General features: G+C 49.2%; 2 protein-coding genes across 4 annotated transcripts in view; both read left to right on the top strand.

Moving 5' to 3' along the window:
- HM13 (histocompatibility minor 13) overlaps positions 1-23,309 on the top strand; it is a 52,904-nt gene that overhangs the window by 24,687 nt on the left and 4,908 nt on the right. For all 3 annotated transcript variants that reach the window (XM_012455236.3, XM_012455238.2, XM_021665689.2), the window contains exons 4-10: positions 3,519-3,607; positions 7,309-7,394; positions 7,487-7,612; positions 8,378-8,435; positions 12,969-13,052; positions 17,387-17,423; positions 19,400-19,502. In XM_012455236.3, the coding sequence (XP_012310659.1) occupies positions 3,519-3,607; positions 7,309-7,394; positions 7,487-7,612; positions 8,378-8,435; positions 12,969-13,052; positions 17,387-17,423; positions 19,400-19,502 (583 nt within the window). The remainder of the gene's footprint in view (positions 1-3,518; positions 3,608-7,308; positions 7,395-7,486; positions 7,613-8,377; positions 8,436-12,968; positions 13,053-17,386; positions 17,424-19,399; positions 19,503-23,309) is intronic.
- On the top strand, positions 3,616-7,238 carry MCTS2 (MCTS family member 2). The gene has a single exon (XM_012455239.2). The coding sequence runs from the start codon at positions 5,792-5,794 to the stop codon at positions 6,335-6,337; it is 546 nt and encodes a 181-aa protein (XP_012310662.1). The 5' UTR covers positions 3,616-5,791; the 3' UTR covers positions 6,338-7,238.

Consider the following 23,309-nt stretch of genomic DNA (forward strand, 5'->3'; position numbering starts at 1 on the left):
ACAAAAGATAAGAAAAGAAATAATTGATTGCCTATCTGTCTTTTAGCTACTTCATAATTTTTAGAGATAGATATTATCAACAGAAAATAAAACCAACAACAGCTAAAACTGCACATGGTAAAATGTATGGGTGACTAGAAACCAACAGAAGAATCATTTTCTTAATGAAATTTAGAGCAACAAAATTTGACCTAGGAAAACCATACCTTTTAAAAATAATGGATCTGCCGGACATGGTGGCTGACACCTGTCATCCCAATACTTTGGAAGGCTGAGGCGAGTGGATCACCTGAGCTCAGGAGTTTGAGATCAGCCTGGGCAACATATTGAGACCCTGTCTCCACAAAAAATGCAAAAATTAGCCAGATACGGTGGTGCATGCCTGTGGTCCCAACTACTCAGGAGGCTGAGGTGGGATGATTGCTTGAGCCTGGGAGGCAGAGGTTGCAGTGAGCTGTGATCATGCCACTCCAGCCTAGGTAACCAGAGTGAGACCCCATCTCAAAAATAAAAAAATAAAAATAATGGCTGTCCATAGGCAGAAGGGATGCTCACCATATGGAGTTAAAGCTGGTCCACTAAAAAATTTGATGGGGACTAAAAACTGTCAGATGAAGGAAATTGTTATTGTAAAATTTACATGGAAAAGAACTGAATCCAATGAAAAGAATTTTATAAGGTAGGGAATGATTTGATTGTGCTTTTTAGAAAGTTGGTCCACTAATTAAATTTATGTTTCTTCTTCAATTAAATTGAGTTTTCTTACGTATTTTCTCAAGGAAAGTCTACAGTGTTAGAATTTTGATCAGCTGCCTGTATCCACAAACTTAGACCTTCCTCAGGATCCAAACAACAGATCCAAAGGTTTAAGACAGGGAAATTGAGGCTCAGAGGGTTATGTGACCACCAGGATTCACAGCTGGTAAGGGCAAAGTGAGGTTTTGAGCTCAGGTATGTCTGACTCCAAAACCACTATTCTTTACAGTTTTGGCAAAAGTGAAGGGGGGAGCTTAAAGAGGGTGGGCTGGCCACCTCATGTCATTGAACCTGTGGTCTCCTGGGGATTGGCAGCGGAGAGGCCTGCTGAAAGGCTGCAGAGAGCTGCACCTGAGCTATGTCAGCACAGGCTGAGGTTCTTAGGATCCCTTCCACCTCCACTGCCACCTCCTAGCCCACTTTAAGCCTCTTTGGGAACAAACCCCAGCCTAGGGTATTGGAGGAAGGCAGGGGCCATAGCCTGCCTTACCTTGTAAAGTCACCAAGATTCAAACCCAAGACATCCTTCCTGCAAAGGGAACCTTGGCTTACTTCATCATCTGTGTCTAAGCTTATGCCCCACCCAGCTGACCTTAGAGGGAAAAAAGGGCCAGATCTGCCACCCCAGAGAAGGAAGCAACGTCACCAGTTTCACTCACCCTGCCTTCCACACCCGGGGAGAAGGGCACCAGGATGTGGCTTGTCAGTGGGAAGCAATGACCTTTACATTTGACATGAGCCACTGAGGGCCAGGAAGAATCCGCCTGCTACAAGTCTGCATTCAGAGTCATTCAGCAAGCATTTAGCAAATGTCTAGCAGGCACCAGGCATCTTCACCTCAAGGTAGAGTGAAGATGATGAGACATCTGCTCTCATGTCCACAGACTTGCGCTAGCCAGGTCGCCTGACTCTTAGTGCTGAGCAGCCCCTCTTTTCTCAGAATAACAAAGATAGCAATCTAGAGACTTGCTACTTGGAGTTGAAGCTGCAGTTACATTTATAGGGTGCTGATTAAATTCTCTCAGTAGCCCTTCGAGAAAGGTGTTGTGGCATTCAGATGAGGAAACAGCTGCACAGAGCAGTTAAAGTTCTTCCAGTCAGCCACCCAGCTTCTGCCTCCCACTGCCTTAGAGCCCTGCTGTGGGAGCTCATTTCTGATTCTGCCCTTGCACCTGCTGCACCTCTGTTCACAAAACCCTCCCATCATTCATGCCACAGCCCTACAGGCTGGGAGGGATTGGCTCTTTGACAAGTGGAGAAATGGAGGCCCAAAGATGGTTTTTTTTTTTTTTTTTTAGATGGAGTCTCACTATGTTGCCTAGGCTGGAGTGCAATGGCACCATCTTGGCTCACCGCAACGTCCCCCTCCTGGGTTCAAGCGATTCTCCTGCGTCAGCCTCCCAAGTAGCTGGGATTACAAACATGTATTTTCATGCCCAGCTATTTTTTTCTCTATTTTTAGTAGAGACGGGGTTTCACCATGTTGGCCAGGATGGTCTCAATCTCCTGACCTTGTGTTGCGCCCGCGTCGGCCTCCTAAAGTGCTGGGATTACAGGCATCAGCCACCACACCCGGCTGCCTGGCTAATTTTTGTACTTTTTCAGTAGAGATGAGGTTTCACCATGTTGGCCAGGCTGGTCTCCGGCAACTCCTGACCTTAAGTGATCTGCCCACCTCAGCCTCCCAGATGTTGGGATTACAGGCGTGAGCCACCAAGCCTGGCCAGAGATGACTCTTGAATCTATACCTTGCTCCATGCCACCAGCATCTTTAGAAGAGAGTTCCTTTTCCCTCCCTTTATCACTGTGACCTGAGTACCTCCTGGCCTGCTTCATCCCTGCTAAAGACCCCATGCCAGACAAAGCATTCGTCCTGCCTTCTTTCATATCTTCATAGCAATGCTCTGAGATGGTTGGTAATGTTAGCCCTATTTATAGGTGAGAAGATTGAGGTCCAGGGAGACAGAGCCACTGAAATGGCTCTCCGACAGCCACATGGCAGAGCAGCCCTCAGGGCTGGGCCATCCAGGCTTGTAGCCACTCCACAGTACTACCACCAGGCTGGGTCAAGAGGCCCTGGTCTGCTAATCTCGCTCTGAAGAAGGTCCAGAAAAGGTCTCCGCTTCCTGCCTGGCTAGGAGGTGGGGCATGCTGGGTAATCAGAGAGAATGGAGGCCAAGCTAGTCTTAAACAACAGAGAGGACTTGTGGAAGGAGTCAATGTGATGGTGATCCTGCCCAGGGGCTATGATTCATCTTGCTAATTGATTCCAGCTGAGTCTGTAAAAATCTCAGGCCTGTTGGAGAACAGAATGTCAAGTCATGAAGTAGGGTGGGGGTGACTGTCAGGTCATCTAACTTGATAGGTCTGGAAGGGAGTCCACAAATATGCTTCTTGACAGGGGACTCATATAGGTGGCATGTGGGCCAGACTCCTCTGCTCTCCCAAAAATGGTATTTTGCCTGAAAGTCTTATCTACTTCTGCTTTGCATTGCTTTGATGTTAACAAAAAGGCGGTACAGAAATCACTAGGAGTGCAAAGACTAGGTTTCAGTCTCAGCTGAGTTATAGGCCCCCTGTGTGACTCTGGGCAAGTCACTTACCTTTTGAGGACCTGGGTTTCCACATCTGTAGAGTGGAAACAATAACACCTGCCTATCAGGACAGTTTCAAGGGTGCCAGCTATAAATGGGGTAGGGGAGTGTTAAGGTTGACTGCCCATGGGGGCTCTGTTTGCCAACTTGCTTTGTCTTTCCTTCCAGCCCCTTCATGAATAAGTTTTTTCCAGCCAGCTTTCCAAATCGACAGTACCAGCTGCTCTTCACACAGGGTTCTGGGGAAAACAAGGAAGGTCAGTGCTGCCCACCTTTCCCTGTAGTGTGCCTTGGGTGTCTTCCTCTGCCATTCCCTTTGTCTCTCCATTACTGGGGATCTCCAATAGAGCAAGTGATGGAAGAAGTGGGCTCTGGAATCTCATGGCCTGGATTCACATCCCAACTCTGCTGCTGCCTAGACGTGGGACCCTGGGTGAATGCCTTACCTCTCTGAGCATTGGGTGTTTTTGTTGGGTTTTTTTTTCCCATCTGTAAAATGAAAGTGTTAATAGTACCTCCTTTACGGTCATGTTGTTAAGATGGCGAGTCAATGGTAAGTGGAAAGCATTCAGCACGCTGCTTGGCTCATAGTAAGCACTCAGTAAAACTTGGCCTTTGTGACTGTTTTGTTTGTGTATATTTTTAGTGTGATCACTGCCTCATGTAAGGTTGGAAAAGGGGGTTCCACAGCTCTTTTATAAAAATAAAAACTGGCCAGACACAGTGTCTCATGCCTATAATCACAGGATTTTGGGAGGCCAAGACAGGATGATCACTTGAGACCAGGAATTTGAGACCAGCCTGGGCAACATAGTGAGACCTCATCTCTACCAAAAAATTAATTTAAAAAAAATGTAAACTGTGGGGGATTGTGGAGATCCTGGGATTTGCAGATTAATTAGGGTATGGATTCAAATGCTGTAACAAGATTATCAGTAGTTTGACCAAATAGCAGGTATTTCTTTTTTTTTTTGAGTCTGAGTCTCGCTCTGTCACCCAGGGTGGAGTGCAGTGGCATGATCTTAGCTCACTACCACCTCAGCCAACTAAGTAGTTGGGATTACAGGGGTGTGCCACCACACCCAGCTAATTTTTTTGTATTTTTAGTAGAGATAGGGTTTTGCTATGTTGGCCAGGCTGGTCTCAAACTCCTGACCTCAAGTGATCCACCCATCTCACCACCTGAGCCTCCCAAAACGCTGGGATTACAGGCGTGGGCCACCACCCCGCCCAGCAGATATTTCTCTTGTGTAAAATACTAAGCCTGTGGAATATAGCACTCTCACTTACTGGTGCCTAGCACCTTCTGCCTTGTCCCTAACCGGCAGCAATTTTATATGATTGCTTTGTGCATCTCTGAGGAACCTCTGTCAAATAAACACTTTTTTTTTTTAAAGGATAAGCTTGGGCTGGGTGAGGTGGCTCACGCCTGTAATCTCAGCACTTTGGGAGGTTGAAGCAGGCGGATGACTTGAGGTTAGGGGTTCAAGACCAGCCTGGCCATTGTAGGGAAACCCGGTCTCTACTAAAAATACAAAAAAATTAGCCAGGGTGGCACGTGCCTACAATCCCAGCGACTCGGAGGCTGAGGCAGGAGAATCGCTTGAACCTGGGAAAGTGGAGGTTGTAGTAAGCCGAGATGGCGCCACTGCACTCCAACCTGGGCAACAGAGTGAGACCCTGTCTCAAAAACAAAACAAAACAAAAAATACTATGTTTGGCCAGGCACGGTGGTTCACTCCTTTAATCCCAACACTTTGGGAGGCTGACGCAGAAGGGTCACTTCAGCCCTGGAGTTCGAGGCTGCAGTAAGACGTGGTCACAACACTGCACTCCAGCCTAGGCAACAGAGCAAGACCCTGTCTAAAAAAATAAATAAATAAAATAGCAAAAAAGCTAAACTTGTACCACAGAGTCTTCAAGGTCCCAGGCCCTATCTATCTCATGCTCCGCCATATCCAGTGCTGGCCCTCGGATCAGGATGGTGTCATCACTCCACTGTCCACCCAGAGGGAAGGCGAGACATCCATATCCCGGGTCCATTTAGCTATGAGAAGCTGGAAAATGGCTGTGAGTCAGCCTCTTGTCCGGTTAGAACTAACTCATCAGGTTGCGCACCTCTAGTCTCCTCTTCCGGCAAGGAGAAAGCTCCTATCACTTCTTGCTTCTCAAGCCCTACTGTTTCAGCGATCCTCATTGGAGAAGAATCAGCAGTCGAAAGAAGAGCAGGCCAAGCAGTGTCGTGACGTGGCTTTCAGACAGCGGAAGTTGTCAGATTTCACCGAGCCGTAAAGCGCGCTGGTTGTGTCATCTTCCGGTTAGCGACAACGGTTCTGACCGTCCGACAGTCCGCGTGGCGCCCGCGCCGGCCGCAGGGGGACACTGCCGGAGCCTTCCAGATTCCGTTTGTTTCCCTGTTCTCGCCCGCTTCACCCTGGATCATGTTCAAGAAGTTTGATGAAAAGGAAAGTGTGTCCAACTGCATCCAGTTGAAAACGTCAGTTATTAAGGGCATTAAGAGCCAACTGATAGAGCAATTTCCAGGTATTGAACCATGGCTTAATCAAATCATGCCTAAGAAAGATCCTGTCAAAATAGTCCGATGCCACGAACATACAGAAATCCTTACCGTAAGTGGGGAATTACTGTTTTTTAGACAAAGAAAGGGGCCTTTTTGTCCAACTCTAAGGTTGCTTCACAAATACCCTTTTATCCTGCCACACCAGCAGGTTGATAAAGGAGCTATCAAATTTGTACTCAGCGGAGCAAATATTATGTGTCCAGGTTTAACTTCTCCTGGAGCTAAGCTGTACCCTGCTGCAGTAGATACAATTGTTGCAGTCACAGCGGAAGGAAAACAGCATGCTCTGTGTGTTGGGGTCATGAAGATGTCTGCAGAAGACATTGAGAAAGTCAACAAAGGAATTGGCATTGAAAACATCCATTATTTAAATGATGGGCTGTGGCACATGAAGACATATAAATGAGCCTCAGAAGGAATGCGTTTGGGGGACTAAATGTGGATGTTGATTGTGCTGTATGTGTGTTTGTGTCTGTGTGTAACAGCGTGAAAACACTGCCTCTGTGGTTATACTAAATAAGTTTAACAGATACTCTAAAGAAAACAAATCAGGGTACTGTTACCACAGAGGAAAAAACAAATTAGGGGACAAGCAGCAAGCAGTCGGCTACACTCTGGAATCTGAAAGCAGTGGCTGGACTCTGTGACTCTCAAGCTCCACAGCCTCTCTTGTCCTCTTCTTAGGAAGCTTGGAAGCAATCGAGAATGTTCTAACATCAAGATGTTTACCACAAGGCCCCCCACAAAAGCAGCCCTGGGGACTCCCGCCTTTCCTTAAGACCTGCATCTCTTAGCTTCTTCATCGTCTGCTAGTGAACTAAGGCTGCCGCTAACCTTCTTCATCCCTTTGGTGGCAAAGTAGAAAGATTCCGGAATTAACTCAGACTTTCTTTTAGACCTGGGCTAAGTGGCAGCTGACATTGACTGAGCATCTGCTATGTGCCAGGCACTGTGCTGAATGCATTGTAAGGACTTTCTTACTTATTCCCCACAGCAGCCCTAAGAGGGGGTGCTGTTATCCCCTTTTTACAGATAAACTGAAGCTCAGAGAGGGAACTGCCTCCCTCAGGGTCACCCAGCTACAAGTGACAAAGCCTGCGCTTCTAACACCAAAGACCACTTCCCACTGACCCTGTGCCAGGCTTGTATTTTCTCTGGGCCTCCATTCCCTACTCTAGGAAATTGGAGGGCTTGGGGTGGCTCCAGTGAGCTTTCCCCTTCCTGAAATTCCTACCAACGTGGGGCAGCCAAGGCTTAGCCCCCCAGCCTGTGAACCTCTGACAGTGCCCACAGCCATGCCCTCCTCCGTCCAGGGGCTGACAGGTGGGAGGGGCAGCCCCGCCCCGGGGAGTGGACTTACCCGGCCTCTCTGCTCAGAAATCATCAATTATGAATTTGACACCAAGGACCTGGTGTGCCTGGGCCTGAGCAGCATCGTTGGCGTCTGGTACCTGCTGAGGAAGGTGAGTAGCCAGGGCCTGGGCAGAAGGGGAGGATGGGGTTGACAGGGCAGGGTGGGGCAGAGCAAGCCGGTCTCATTCCCTGTTTTCCTCAGCACTGGATTGCCAACAACCTTTTTGGCCTGGCCTTCTCCCTTAATGGAGTAGAGCTCCTGCACCTCAACAATGTCAGCACTGGCTGCATCCTGCTGGGCGGACTCTTCATCTATGATGTCTTCTGGGTGAGTCAGGCAGGGATGCCAAGGATGTCTGGCTCCAGAGCCATCTCACCTTCCTACTACCCTGCCTCTCTGGCCCAAGTGCCAGTCATCTGATGGAGAGCAGCTGTTTGGGGCTGAAGGTCCAGACCCAGAATCCTCTCTGGGCCCATCTGTGAGATGGAGCCAGAGAGAACAGATTCCACCTCTTTCTGGGAGCACGCTCCATCCACCTGTGTGTCTTCCTTGCCAGCAGCTCCCTCAGCAAGGGAGTTGAGACTCAGAGAAGTTCAGGTAGGGGTGGAAGAATGTTGATGAATGGGCCCAGAAAGGGCATTGACCTGGGAAGACAGAGAACAGCTGTGCTCAGCTGCACACCAGCCCTGTCCTGTGATGCCTCTCACATTCACTCTGAGAGGCATCATGGAGGGACTGAGGTCAGCCTAACTCAGGCACTGTTTCCCTGGCCCCAGGCAGCCTCTTGCCCTCTTGAGTGGGTGGCGCTGGGGGACTTTTATCACTTGAGAGGAACAGAACCATGAACAAACATAGGCTGCCTGGCTTGGGCCATCAGAGGTTCTTTCTGTACTCCCTCGAAATTCCCCTCTTTGTAGCCCAGAACCAGTATCAGTGGCTATCTCACCCCAACTTCAGATCGCACTGGAGCCCCTCCCAGCTCCCTGCCTGACTCCCTAGGTCTCAGGCAGCGGCAAATCTAGAAGCCCAAGGACAGCCATTCTTTCCCCTCAGCCCCTCACTTCCCTTCAAACTGCTCTTCTCTCCTTCTAGGTATTTGGCACCAATGTGATGGTGACAGTGGCCAAGTCCTTTGAGGCACCAATAAAATGTAAGTGACCACCTCACCACAGGGAACCCCTTCCCCCACCCCCACCGGGCCTTGCCCTCACAGTTCCTGTTGCAGTCAGTGCATCTCCCTATCTCTTCCCCATGTACCTCTTCCTCCTGTGGCTCTCCAGCCTGGTTTCCCTTTCCTCATTGATTCATCTGGCTGCCTTCATCCTTCTAAGGCCCGGCCTCTGGCCACTTGGTTGTGGTGCACATGATGTGAAATGAGCCAAAATGGGAGCAGGCATGGAGTGGGGAGGTGTTTAACCCAGCTCGGGGGTTGGAGGGTGCATGCAGAGGCTTTCTGGGAGAGGAAACCTCTAACCTGAGACCTGTAGCACCCTTCACTGGGATCCCCTCAGAGTGTCTGTGCTGTCTATCCTGTGTCTCTCAAACTGCCTTGGTTTTGTTCTTCAGTGTATCCATTGTTTGTAAGTAATAGAAAATCCACCGACAGATTGAACATCTCTAATCCGAAAATCTGAAATCACAAGTGCTCCAGGACCCAAAACTTTTTGAGCACTGACATGACACCACAAGTGGAAAATTCCACACATAAGGACTTAACAGGGACTGTGTTTTATGCAGAAAATTATTTTAAAGTACTGTAAAACTCTTTAGGAGGCTGAGGCAGGAGGATCACTTGACGCCAGCAGTTCAGGACCAGCCTGGGTAACAGCAAGACCCTGTCCCTACAAAAAAATTAAAATATTAGCTAGGCATGGTGACACACACCTGTAGTCCTAGCTACTTGGGAGGCTGAGGCAAGAGGATCACTTGAGCCTGTGAGTTTCAGGCCAAAGTGAGCTATGATCATGTCCATTTAAACTTAGGTTCTGTCACCAAAATATTCCATTATGTATATGCAAATATTCCAGAATTCAAAAAAGGCCTGAAACATTTCTGGTTGAACCATTTCAAATATGGGTTACTCAACCTGTATAACTCTTTAAACAAGGGGGAAATTTTGTCATCTTACACTACAGCAAGCCCGGGATAGAAGGCTCAGAGTGACTTAATGGCCCTCTCTTCACCAAGAGCCAAGGTTACGTCAGTGCTCCCACCCCAGCATTATCAGCATGTCCACCGCCCCCCTTAGGTCATCCCTTCATGGTCCCAAGACGGCTGCCATAGTTCCTAGCACTGGCTCCGCACATAGCCATGTCCAGAAAAATAAAAGGGAAATTATGTCTCAGGGAGGGATGGTTTTTCCCAAATCTCCCGTGCAGCCTCCCTCATACTTTGTTGGCCAAAACTGGGTCACAGGCCTAAGTCTAAACCATTCATCAGTGACAGGATAGGAAAGCATGATTGGCTTAGAGTTTAAGCTTTAGACTAGCGGAGAATCACCTCCTGGGATTACAAGGCTCAAAGAGGGGAACAGAATCCATCAGGCATGCTAGCAAGGAAGCGAGGAATATGCTGCGGGAGACAGGCAGCAGCAAGTGCGTGCCATGGAAGCACTGGCTCGTGGCGACAGGCAGTCGTTGGGGGAGATTTGGGGAGATTCCACTCAGGGAATCAAGAAACAGCTGTCTTTCTTGTGATTCACTCTACCACTGCAGACAGGCTTTCTCCCTGCATTGGGGAGAGCTTCATGGCCACAAACAACTCCTAAATTCTGTGGTCCCAGCTTAGTGACCCCAGAGGAAAACCGGTTTCTCCCACCTTTGGCCTGAATAAACCTACAAGTCCTGGCCTGGCCCATGAGCCAGACACTCCCACTGGAGAGATGGAGGATCATGATGGACAGGCCAGGGACACTGCCCACTCCAGTGCCTGGGGGCAGAGTATTAGAATTGGCAGCCCCCCAGAACGAAGTGTGCAAGGGGAGGGCAGTTCTCCAGAGCCAGGGAACAGATGCTGGGCCAGCCGGAGCAACAGCTATTCCCCACATGCCTTGACGGATGAGCCCGGGGGTGCGGAAGCCCAGACAACCCAGCCAGCGTATTAGGAAAATCTTTTCTGAGTCATGAAGGATGAATACACATTTCCCAAGCATGCGGGGGCAATATGGCATTTGAAAGATAGTGTACAGCTTCAGCAAAGGGCTGGATGCAGGAAGGTGCATGGAGGGTCCTGGGAGCAGAGGATCAGGAAGTGGGTGTAGCTGAGTGCAGTGGAAAGAGGTGGGCAGAGGCCAGATTTGGGAAGCCAAGGATTCTACTGCAGGGAGCTTGGACAGTGCCCCGCAGGCCATTGGAATGCTCAGAGCATAGAAGTGGTACTGTCATATTTGGTTTCTGATATGTAGGGTCTGGTTTTCTGGGCTAGAGAGAAGACCCACTGCCTTCTGCTAGGACTAGAGCTCAGTGGCAGAAAGGCAGAACGGTGAAGTGCACATATGCTGAAGTCAGGCTGCCTGTACTTGACTCTCAGCTCTGCCACTTGCTGACTGCATGGCCTTGGGGAGGAGACTTGTCCTCTCTGAACCCTGATTTCTAGAACTGTAAAATGGAGACAGTAGTCTCTGCCACATAGAATTGAATGGTACCAGGATTGAGAGAAGAAATCTATAAATCACTGTGCATTGTGCATTCAAGGCAGGAAGAGGCAGGCAGGGCAAGGGTACCTATCCATGTATTAGAGAAGCACAAGCTTTACCCAGAACCCCTGTGCACCTCTATGTACATATTGTCAGCCAGATGGAGGTTGCAGTGAGCCAAGATCGCACCACTGCACTCCAGCCTGGGTGACAGAGTGAGACTCCATCTCAAAAAATATATATATATATGATAAAAATTTTTTTTAATGGCTGGCGTGGTTGCTCACGCCTGTAATCCCAGCAGGCGTGGATTTGTACACACTGTTACCTGCTACCCCATAGTAGCGGTTGGGAGGCCGAGGCGGGCGGATCACGAGGTCAGGAGATTGAGACTATTCTGGCCAACACAATGAAACCCCGTCTCTACTAAATATACAAAAAAATTAGCCAGGCATGGTGGCAGGCACCTGTAATCCCAGCTACTGGGGAGGCTGAGGCAGGAGAATCACTTGACTCGAGAGGCCGAGGTTGCAGTGAGCCGAGATCATGCTACCGCACTCCAGCCTGGGTGACAGAGCAAGACTCCATCTCAAAAAAATTTTTTTAAATATTGTTGGCCAGAGCTGACCCCCTACCTACCTGCAAGAGAAGTAAGGAATTCAAGGAACAGGATTTTCCTGATTGGCTTAGTCTTGCATCACACTTGACCTGTCACCTAGAAAGGCTGCCTCACACAAAACCAGGACTGGGTTAGTAAAGAAGGCCTGGAGTGGCAGTTAACAGTGTGTACAAATCATCTGATGAGGGGTCGGTCCCATTGTTCCCCCATTTCACAGGCGAGAAAACTTCAGCAGGTAAGTAAGCTGTGCAGAGCACAAAGCTAGGCCTCCAACCCGCAAGTCCGACGCCAAAGCCCACTTGTGACTGCTTTTCTGATGAAGTCCAGTTACAGCTGCCTTTTGCTATAACTAGACACAGGGAGGTGTTTCTCCCTAATCTGCTGTATTTATCCAAACAAGCTGTCCAGCAAGATTTCTTAGTGAGGGGTTTTTTTTTCTTTTTCTTTTTTTTTTTTTTTTTTTTTTGAGATGGAATCTCACTCTGTTCTCCAGGCTGGAGTGCAGTGGTGTGATATCGGCTTACTGCAATCTCCACCTCCCGAGTTCAAGCGATTCTCCTGCCTCAGCCTCCTGAGTAGCTGGGATTACAGGTGCGCACCACCATGCCTGGCTAATTTTTGTATTTTTTAGTAGAGATGGGGTTTCACCGTGTTGGTCAGGCTGGTGTCAAACTCCTGACCTCGTGATCCACCCGCCTTAGCCTCCCAAAGTGCTGGGATTATAGGCATGAGCCACCATGCCCAGCGGAGTCAGGAATTTTAAGGAAGGAATCTGCAGATATATGGCCTTTTCTCCCTCAGCAAATACAGAAGGTGCTTATAGCCCAGGCTCACCCTGCCGCAGATCAACGGCCACCATCTGTCCATACCTCTGTTACGGTGAGATGGGAAACCTTTTAGATGTCGGAACTGTGTGGCTCTTTTCTTTTATACACTGGGCTTTAGGGTAAATCCCATTTAACCAAAGGCTTCTGTAGCTATAAAAAGGCATTGAAATTATACGGTTATTTGGTTATAGCTTAGTAAAGGCATTAAACCTTCACCCTAGATGACCCCAGATTCCTCCCCACTCTAACCAGCTGTGACTCCAGATGGAGGCATTGCCCTGCATCCTCTCACCTCCTCATCCCCCACCTCCCACCCAGAAACACAAATGTGTGAGTTTCATACAACAAGAATGGGGAGTTAGAAGTCAAAGTAAGCTTGGAATACAAAAATGGGGCAGGCGCCTGTAGTCCCAGCTACTAAGGAGGCAGGAGAATCGCTTAAGCCTGGGAGGCCGAGGTTGCAATGAGCCAAGATGAGGCCATTGCACTCCCGATTGCAGTCCTCATTGCACTGGGCAATAGAGCAAGACCCTGTCTCAAAAATAAATAAATAAAGTAAGCTGGGCTCCAGCGGATTCCTCACATCCCTGCCTCCCCCTACAGTGGTATTTCCTCAGGATCTGCTGGAGAAAGGCCTCGAAGCGGACAACTTTGCCATGCTGGGACTTGGAGATATTGTGATTCCAGGTGAGCCTGCTGGGGTGGGGGCCATGTGCAAGGGGTGGAGAGGGTATTCCCTGGAGCAGGGGGGTTACCGCTAAACAGACAGGCTTACCAGCTGAGAAATGAGGCTGGAGCAGGCCAGGGTTTGGTGAAGGGTTCCACCTTAACATGCATTTATGGAGTGCCAGTCAGGTGCCATGCCCCAGGCTAGGTCCTGGTCAGACATCAGTGAACAAGACTGTCCTCGCAGAGCCTCTGGTCTGGGTGAGCCGATGTTACTCAGGAACTACAAAAGTAAAAGTCTAATGACAGAGGTACACTCTGAAAAAGCACATTTCATGACAGTCTTAATGGACTGGATCCCTCTCACACATACCGACACATACACATACACCTTCCCCAGCGTCTGCAAGCATCACAGGTGTACCAGAATTGCCATAGCCACGTGGCTCCTCCTCCCTGTGCTGAGACATCTGCAGGGAGAACACACACATGGGCTCCTGTGTCTGCACTCTGGGCAGAGGAGCATGTGCGTGCGCACCTGCTTGTCTGCAGAAGCTTGCCTTTGAGCCCCCGGATCTGCATGTGGGTTCTAGCCAGTGTGTCTGTGGGTATGGACACAGGAGCCCCGTCCACAGTCCAAGCAGGAAAGCATGTCCCGCATACCCACGGCCTGGCCTCACCTTGGGGTAGGAGCAGCTCAAACTATCAGTCAAGAAAGAGACTAAGGGTAAAGCTGAGCAGCCACTCTAAAGGCAGCTGAAGTGGCTGAGGCTCGGGTGCTCTGTGTCTGCTCATCTGGGCCCAGTAGTGGGGGCAGTGAACCCTAGAGATATACTTGTCTTCCTAGTCTCAGAGTCAGAGGGTTAGAAGCTTGCTTAAAAGAAGAAGGTTTTGGGCCGGGCGCGGTGGCTCAAGCCTGTAATCCCAGCACTTTGGGAGGCCGAGGCGGGTGGATCACGAGGTCAAGAGATCGAGACCATCCTGGTCAACGTGGTGAAACCCCATCTCTACTAAAAATACAAAAAATTAGCTGGGCATGGTGGCGCATGCCTGTAATCCCAGCAACTCAGGAGGCTGAGGCAGGAAAATTGCCTGAACCCAGGAGGCGGAGGTTGCGGTGAGCTGAGATCGTGCCATTGCACTCCAGCCTGGGTAACAAGAGCGAAACCCCGTCTCAAAAAAAAAAAAAAGAAGAAGGTTTTTGCAGATGGAGCCAGTGTAGAAAAAAGAAGAAGAAGAAGGTTTTGGCTGGGCACAGTGGCTCACACTTGTAATCCCAACACTTTGGGAGGCTGACTCAGGGGATCGCTTGAGGCCAGTTCAACACCAGTCTGGACAACATAGCAAGAACTCATCTCTACCAAAAAAAAAAAAAAAAAAAAAAAACGCCAGTTGTGATGGCTAATGCCTGTAGTCCCAGCTACTCTGGAGGCTGAGGTAGGAGGATCACTTGAGCCCAGGAGTTCAAGGCTGCAGTGAGCTATGATTGTGCCACTGCACTTCAGCCTGGGTGACAGAGTGAGACCCTGTCTCTTTTTTTCTACTTTTTTTTTTTTTTTTGAGTTGGAATCTTGCTCTGTCACCCAGGCTGGAGTACAGTGGCATGATCTCAGCTCACTGCAACCTCCGCTTCCTGGGTTCAAGCCATTCTCCTGCCTCAGACTCCCTGGTAACTAGGATTACAGGTACACACCACTACACCCAGCTAATTTTTGTATTTTTACTAGAAACAGGGTTTCACCATGTTGGCCAGGCTGGTCTCGAACTCCTGACCTCGTGATCCACCCGCCTCAGCCTCCCAAAGTGCTGGGATTACAGGCATGAGCCGCTGTGCCCAACTGCAACCCTGTCTCTTAAAGAAAGTTTGGTCTGGGCAACAGACCCCATCTCACTGCAGCAGTGATTTTGCCTACTCCTGCATTGCCCATGGTGCCTGATGTAGGCACTTGATAAGCATTTGGGCAGATACACAGTGTGACGTAGTATGGTACTATGAGGTGCCAGCCCCATACTATGTCTATCTCTCTATATATATAGACATAGATTTTTTTTTTTTTTTTTTTTTTTTGAGACAGAGTCTTGCTCTGTCACCCAGGCTGGAGTACAGTGATGCCATCTCGGCTCACCAGAACCTCCGCCTCCAAGGTTCAAACAATTATCCTGCCTCAGCCTCCCAAGTAGCTGGGACTACAGGCATGCACCTCCACGCCTGGCTAATTTTGTATTTTTAGTAGAGACAGGGTGTTACCATGTTGTCCAGGCTGGTCTCAAACTCCTGACCTCAGGTGATCCACCTGCCTCAGCCTGCCAAAATGCTGGGATTATATGCATGAGTCACCATGCCCAGCCAGGGTGCTAGGTACTTTTTCTGTGTTATCTTTACTTCTCTCAGCAATCCAGTGAGATAATGGGCATTTCCATTTTACAGATGAGGAAACTGAGGTTCAAAGAGATGGTTTGACTTGCCTAAGGCAGTGGGGATGTGGGCCCAAACCCATGTGTCTTCATAAATTGCAGTGCTGTGAGGCAGGGAGACTTGCTTCCCCAGTGGAAGGCAGCTCCATCAGATAGAAGAATGGAGTCCTGTAAAGCATCTGACTCACTCTCCAGGGCATGGTCTGTCAGGCACTTACACAAACTTCCTCCATGTCCTTGTCATAAGTTCTGGGCTTGAGACATGCACAGGACATCTCAGCATATCTGTCCCTCCCCTACCCTCTATGTATATCCCCAGTCATTCCACAATCACAATAAATGTAAGTTGATCACGTCCTCACAGAGTCTCAGTGGAGCATTGTTTGGAAGCTCAGATGTGCTTTAGATGTGAAAGGCCCTGGCAGAGCTTTAGCCCCTGGATTAGTTGGAGAACACTTGTAGAAATCATCCTCGAGGGGGCGCTGAGTTCCCAGCTTGTTTCCAGAATGACTGCAGTGTCTGCTTTCTCCCCGACCAACTCCCTACTCCTACAGAGTATTCATTGAGAACTCATTCATTTCCCTCTTTAAAATTAATTATATGTTGACAGGCAGTGCTTCATATCAGCACCTGCCTTCAACTAAATGAGATGCAGAGCCCCAAGACCAGCGAGGGAGGCAGACACACAAGATGTGTATACAGCACACAGAGGCAGGCCTGCTTGGCTGTGTTTGGGGATGCTGAGGCTTCTGGGATGTCTCTTTTTCTTTTTTCTTTTTTAGCAGAACCATTGCTTACAATTGGCTTGGTTTTGAAGTTTCAGAGTGCAGTGGGTGAACCGAGGTAACCCTCTCCTGTGCTCCTGTGGAGCCTCCAAATTGCCCGCTGTGTGCCCCTCCTCCTTCCCCCTCCAGCCACACACTGCCACTGGGGCCTTTTTCAAAATCTGTTCAGGTTGTTCTCTTGCTCAGAACTCTTCCATTGCATCTCTTCACTCATGATAAAGACCCACCTCCTCCTCATGGGCCTTAGGGCCTTGCAGGGCTGGTCCATCTCCTCATCTCCTGCAGTGGGCAAGCCACCTTACTGGCCCCTACCTCCTGAGCCTTCTCCAGGACCTTTGCACATGCTGTTCTCTCCTCCTGGCATGTGTCATTTACAAGAAGCCTGCCTTTTTTCCCCTCCTTCACCCCTGTCCAGCGTCTCATCCTGTTACACCTTCTCACAACATAGGAAGCATAATTCTCCTGCCTCAGCCTCCTGAGTAGCTAGAATTACAGCCGAGTGCCACCACATCTGGCTAATTTTTTTATTTTCAGTAGAGACAGGGTTTCACCATGTTGTCCAGGCTAGCCTCAAACAACTGACCTCAGGTAATCCACCCTCCCAAAGTGGAAGCACTCTTTTTTTTTTTTTTTTTTAAATAAGATGGGGTTTCACCCTGATGGCCAGGCTGGTCTTGAACTCATGACCTCAGGTGATCCACCCACCTCGGCCTCCCAAAGTGTTAGGATTACAGGCATGAACCACTGCGCCCGGCCAGCACTCTTTCAAAGTTACATTCTCACAGTGATTTCCATGACTATTTGAGGTCTGTCACAGTGTGACTGCCCTGTCCCCACAGTGATTTTGCCTACTCCTGCTTGCCCATGGTGCCTGGTACATAGGCACTTGATAAGCATTTGGGCAGACAGTGTGACATAGTATGGTGCTGTGAGGTGCCAGGTTGTTGTAGTCCCAGGCCAAAGCAAAATCCTGGGGCCTTCTCACTGTTCTAGGCAGAAAAATGGGACTTTCTGCTAGCACTTGAGACTATTGGCCACACCCTTGGTCTCCAGTGATTGCTTCATGACAGAACACCAGGTTGGGGACCAGGACCCAGTCTCTTGTTCACTGCCCTGCTGCTTCCCTGCCACTCTAACCCCGGCTTTCTCCCACAGGGATCTTCATTGCCTTGCTGCTGCGTTTTGACATCAGGTAAGTGAGTGAGGACCTACCCCAACATGGGGCTCTCCAGGGGTTCTCCAGTGTCTTTCAGGAGCCCTGAGAAAGTATGTCCGGGGACCAGGCCCTCCACCCCCACAGCAACCAAAGCAATTCTGATTTTATCTGCAGTTTGCATTTTGAAGTTCTATGTGTTTGAAGAGTTTGTGGTCAAAAAAAAGTTTTATCACAGGCCAAGAGATTGACAGCCACAAGGGCCTGGTGGTACTCACGGTGCTTTCTCACTGTGAGACCTTAACAAGTGGCCTGACCTTTCTGAGCCTCCATTTTCTCATCTTGAGTTAATAACAAGAGTTCCTACCATGAAAATCAGGAGAGAGTGCTGAGCACACACTGACCTCGGTAGCTCTTGGGTGAATCCAGTTGCAGTCATCATCATCATCATCTTTTATCAGCCTAGGGTCAGGTCACCATGTCTCAGCTGCTCTAGCTGTTCCTGCCCTCTCTTTACTCAGACATTTTTCAGTATGTCGTAGACAGTGAGCACGAGGAAGAGAAGGGGGCCAGCTTAGGGTCAGCATTTAAAACACAGAGAAGGTCTTATCCGAGTTAATGCACCTGTGCAATGGGGCTTGCCGTCAGCAGGGGGCGCCAGCAACTGCTCCATCATTTTATGCTCGGTCATCCCAGTGAGAGCTGGCGGTGTGTGCACTTAACTTTGAGGTGGTTTGTGAACTTCTCTTTATCTCTTCATGCCTGATAGTTGCAAAAGCAGTAATAACAGTGACAGTGGTAATGAGAAACTACCAGCATCATTGAAATCCAGTTTCCATGTGAAACAGGTTTTTCCCACTCACGTGCACCTGGGTTACTTGTATAGTGCCACTTCGAACCTTATGAGTTTATGGGTTCACAGTTGCCTTTGGAAGAGACCTGGCTGGTTTATAAGTAGAGGGATGTCTGTGCCAGCCGTCTCTACTCCTGACTGTTCAGAGGTAATACAAAGTGAAACCCGCAAGAACCCCACAGGTTATTTGCTAGAGAGACAGCTTCAGCTGCCAGCACTCTCAGAAGCAGAGTCTCATTTCTAGCCTGGGCTCACAGCATAAGCAGCTCCTCAGCTGATTCCAGAATCTGCAACATTCCCAAAGGGTGTCACTTATACCCCAGTTCTCACAGTAGGTAAGTTCTCAATGTACTTGCAGCTGAAGGCTTAGAAGCACCCAGGGCAAGGAGAGAAAGGGGTCAGAAGTACTCATTCATTCCACAAATGTTAATTGAGTCCATAGTACTGGCTGGGCACGTCCCAGGCACTGGGGACATGCACAGGTTATGGAGCTGACGTTGGAGAGAGAAGTCATGTGATGGCAATGCCGAGCTACATAGGATTCATCTGTTCCGATGCTGATCTTGAAGCTGATCTTGGATGAATCACCTCCAGGAAGCCACTGGCATTTTATTCATGCAGCCAGCATCTAGTTAGTGCACACAAATAGGCTGCTGATTACATCCACTGCACTTAAAAGTAGACCTTTGTAGTTTCTGTATGTGTTTCTCAAGGCATGATCCAATGGTATGAGATTCACCAGATATTTTTCAAAATGCAGGTTGCTGGGCCTTGCCCTAGACCTATTAGATCAGACTCCCTGGGGGTGGGACCTAGAATCCTGCATTTTTTCACAAGCTTTCCAGATGATTTTTATGCTGACTAAAGTCTTAAAGCCACTGTTCTAGGTTATAGCATTTGATATTCATAACCATCAGGGAAATGAGCTCCTCACTTTCCCATTTTACAGATGAGTAAACTGAGTCTAAGAGAAGGAAAGCAACTTGTCCAGAGACACATAGCTGGGGCAGTACCAGTGTGCACACCTACCTCCAGACTCCCAGCCCAGAGCTCAGTCACCCCCCACAGCCTCTGGGGTCTTCCCAAGCTCCCTCAGAAGGATTGTCACTGCTCCAGCCCCTGTATCTAACCCTGCTCCTCTTTCTTCACACCTTCCCTGAAGCTTGAAGAAGAATACTCACACCTACTTCTACACCAGCTTTGCGGCCTACATCTTTGGCCTGGGCCTTACCATCTTCATCATGCACATCTTCAAGCATGCCCAGGTGAGCAGGACGGTATCAGAGTGTCAGGAACGCCTCACTGCAAATAGAGGGACTTACAGACAATTTATTTGTAAATGCAAGCAGTCCAGAGATAGGTATTCCCCACTGGTGTTAGAGCAGTCATGTCTGTGATTCTCTTGGCCTTTCATTTGTGGTTGCAAGATGGCTGCCACTGCTCCAAGCAGCATGGGTACATCAGAGGCAAGAAGGAGGGAAAAGCGTAACAGCCATGCCTGCTGCGTTCATCAGGAAGGCAGGAACTTTCTTTCCCAGAACCCTCTCAGTATCTCATAGGCCAGATTGGGGTCCTAAAGCCACCCTAGCTACAGGAGAGTCCAGGAAAGAGGATTTGGCTTCTCAGCCTTGGTAGTGGGAAGCAGACAGAGAAGAACAGGATTGGAGTGGGTGTTGGGTATTGGGGCCTCCTTTCCCCTACCCCCAAATAGCCCAGGCTCTGCCTCCTTCTCCCACTAAGATGAGTACAGAGTACTGAGCCACCACCGGATGATACAACATAGCACGAGGAGTGGGAGCTCTCAGTGTGACCTGGAGAAGGGAAAGTGAGCAGACAGGATTGCCCTGCGGTCTACTGGAAATAGAGCTCCTGTTGGTTAAGCACTTCCATGTGCCAGGCTCTGCACTCAGGAGGGTCCTTGTGAACAGGTGGGGAAACTGGCATTCAAGTACCACCCAGCAAGTATGTGTTGAAGCCAGGATTCAAACCTGGGTCAGCATGGAAACCACACCCCAGCTCTCAAGCCCGGCCATGGGAAAGGAGCATGGAACTGGGGCTGAGGGAGCCCTGTTGTGAATCCTGGCTCCACCCGGTGACTGGGACTCTGGGCTTGCTGCTTCTGTCCCCTTTCCCCTTCCCCAAGGCCCAAACACAGACAAGCCATCTTTGAATTAATCACAAAAGCTGGGGGTTTTTTTGGTTTTTTGTTTGTTTGTGTGTTTGTTTTTTAAGCTGGTTTCTGATCACTCTGTGCCAGGCATTGTGCTAAACTCTTTTGCTAATAACTCATTTAGTCCTTATAGTACTCCAGGGAAGGAGGTCCTAGTACAGTATTACTTTATAGAAGGTCAAAAGGTCCCTCGTCCATAAGTGGAAAAAGCAAGAACCAGTGTGGAACTGCGTCTCACATCTGCTCAAGGGCTTCAAGGGCATGTAAGCTGAGAGTAACATGCATATGGCAGGGGGTCCCAGAGAGTGACAGGACCTGAATTGGAGGACTAATTAAGAGGCCATGGCCGGGTGTGGTGGCTCACACCTGTAATCCCAGCACTCTGGGAGGCCGAGGCAGGCAAATCACCTGAGGTCGGGAGTTCAAGACCAGCCTGACCAACATGGTGAAACCCCGTCTTTAAATAAATATAAATAAATAAATAAATAAGAGGCCTTTTGGAGTCTGCAGCTCTCAGCCACTTACTGGAGTATAAGCCCAGAGCCAATTCCTCTCCTCTATGGGGAAACTGCAGCACTGAGAGAACGCGAACTCCCCAGGCCACACACTACGTCAAACTGGGCCCTGGCCGGCCTCTGGACTCTGCACTAATGAACTCCTGAACGCTGGCTCAAGGCCTGTGCTACTCTCCAGCAGCAGCCCAGCCCTCCTCCCCAGTCATCCAAGTGGGCACCTCTCTGAAAATCCTTCTTGAAAAGGGGATCCAGGACGTGAGAGTACGCTGTTCCACAGGGTCCCCAGCCCTCCTCCCCAGTCATCCAAGTGGGCACCTCTCTGAAAATCCTTCTTGAAAAGGGGATCCAGGACGTGAGAGTACGCTGTTCCACAGGGTCCCCTGCCCTCTCCAACACACAGGTAGTCCCAGTGCTAGCATTGCTCTAGGTAAGGATCACCTCTCACTTTGTGCAGTGGTATAATCTCAGCTTACTGCAACCTCAGCCTCCTGGGCTCAAGTGATTCTCCTGTCTCAACCTCCTGAGTAGCTGGGACTATACGCATGCACCACCACGCCCAGCTAATTTTTGTATTTTTAGTAGAGATGAGGTTTCACCATGTTGGCCAGGCTGATCTCAAACTCCTGACCTCAGGTGATCCGCCCACCTTGGCCTCCTAAAGTGCTGAGATTATGGGTGTGAGCCACCATGCCTGGCCTACTTAGGGATTATTAGATTCAATGATTTAACATATGTAAAGCAGTATTGATCACAGCCCACCTATGAAATAGTCTACGTTAGGATCAAGGGCATGCGGGAAAGATTTGTTATCTGGCCAAGGGCTGGCTTTACATTAAGAATGAAGTCTCTTCCAAGTAAAGAACCAAGAAAAAAAAAATGAAGTCTGAGGCCGGGCCTGGTGGCTTAGACCTGTAATCTCAGCACTTTGGGAGGCCGAGGCCGGTGGATGACAAGGTCAGGAGCTCAAGACCAGTCTGGCCAATATGGGGAAACCTCATTGCTACTAAAAATACAAAAAATTGGCCAGGTGTGGTGGCGCATGCCTGTAATCCCAGCTACTCGGGAGGCTGAGGCAGAAGACTCGCTTGAACCCGGGAGGCAGAGATTGCAGTGAGCCGAAATCATACCACTGCACTGCAGCCTGGGTGACAGAGCGAGACTCCGTCTCAAAAAAAAAAAAATGAGGTCTCAGCTGGACGAGAGGTGGCTCTTGCCTGTAATCCCAGCACTTTAGGAGGCTGAGGCATGTTAATCATGAGGTCAGGAATTAAAGAGACCAGCCTGACCAACATAGTCAAACCCCATCTCTACTAAAAATACAAAGAAAAAATTAGCCTGGCATGATGGTATGCGCCTGTAATCCCAGCTGCTCAGGAAGCTGAGGCAGGAGAATCCCTTGAACCCAGGAGGCAGAGGTTGCAGTGAGCCAAGATCACACCATTGCACAAAAAAAAAAAAAAAAAAAAAAAAGAAGGCCAGGTGCAGTGGCTCATGCCTGTAATTCCAGCACTTTGGGAGGCCACGGCAAGCAGATCACCTGAAATCAGGAGTTCAAGACTAGCCTGGCCTACATGGTAAAACCCTGTCTCTACTAAAAATTAAAAAAATTAGCTGGGTGTGGTAGTGGACGCCTGTAATCCCAGCTACTTGGGAGACTGCAGCAGGAGAATCACTTGAACCCGGGAGGTAAAGGTTGGGGTGACCCAGAATTTCGCCACTGCACTCCAAACTGGGCAACAAGAGCGAAACTTCGTCTAAAAAAAAAAAAAAGAAAGAATGAAGTCTCCTCACCCTCTCCAGGACACTCTTCACTTCGTGAGCACCCATGAAGGAGCCATTCACTGAGTATTTACCAGGCCTCTTCAGCATGAAAGGCACACAGTGATCAACAAGACAGCTGTGGACCTGCCCTCACCGAGCTCACCACCTACAAAGATGTTCCATTACAAACTGCTGAGGAGGCTGGGCACGATGGCTCAGCTGTAATCCCAGCACTTTGGGAGGCAAAAGCAAGTGGATCACGTGAGCTATGGAGTTCGAGACCAGCCTGGGGGAAAATGGTGAAATCGAGTCTCTACAAAAAAAATACAAAAATTAGCCAGACATGGAGCACATACCTGTAGGCCCAGCAACTTGTGGGCTACACTGAGCCGTGTTCATGTCACTGCACTTCAGTCTGGGAGACAAAGTAAGAACCTGTCTCAAAAAAAAAAAATTGCTAGGGAATGCTGTGAGCAAAATTAGAGGGACCTACAGAGCATGTAGCAAGGGACCTAACTCCATGTGAAAGAGCACAAGTGCGCCAGCCTGACCAGCATGGTGAAACCCCATCTCTACTAGCTGGGCATGGTGGTGCACGCCTGTAATCCCAGATACTCGGGAGGCTG

The sequence above is a fragment of the Aotus nancymaae genome, unplaced genomic scaffold (assembly GCF_030222135.1).
Source record: "Aotus nancymaae isolate 86718 unplaced genomic scaffold, 86718_ANA_hifiasm-v0.15.2.pri h1tg000029l, whole genome shotgun sequence".
NCBI lineage: Eukaryota > Metazoa > Chordata > Mammalia > Primates > Aotidae > Aotus > Aotus nancymaae.

What these genes read in the sequence shown, in the direction of transcription:
- MCTS2 (XM_012455239.2), top strand. Translation starts at nt 5,792, where the DNA reads ATGTTCAAGAAGTTTGATGAAAAGGAAAGTGTGTCCAACTGCATCCAG.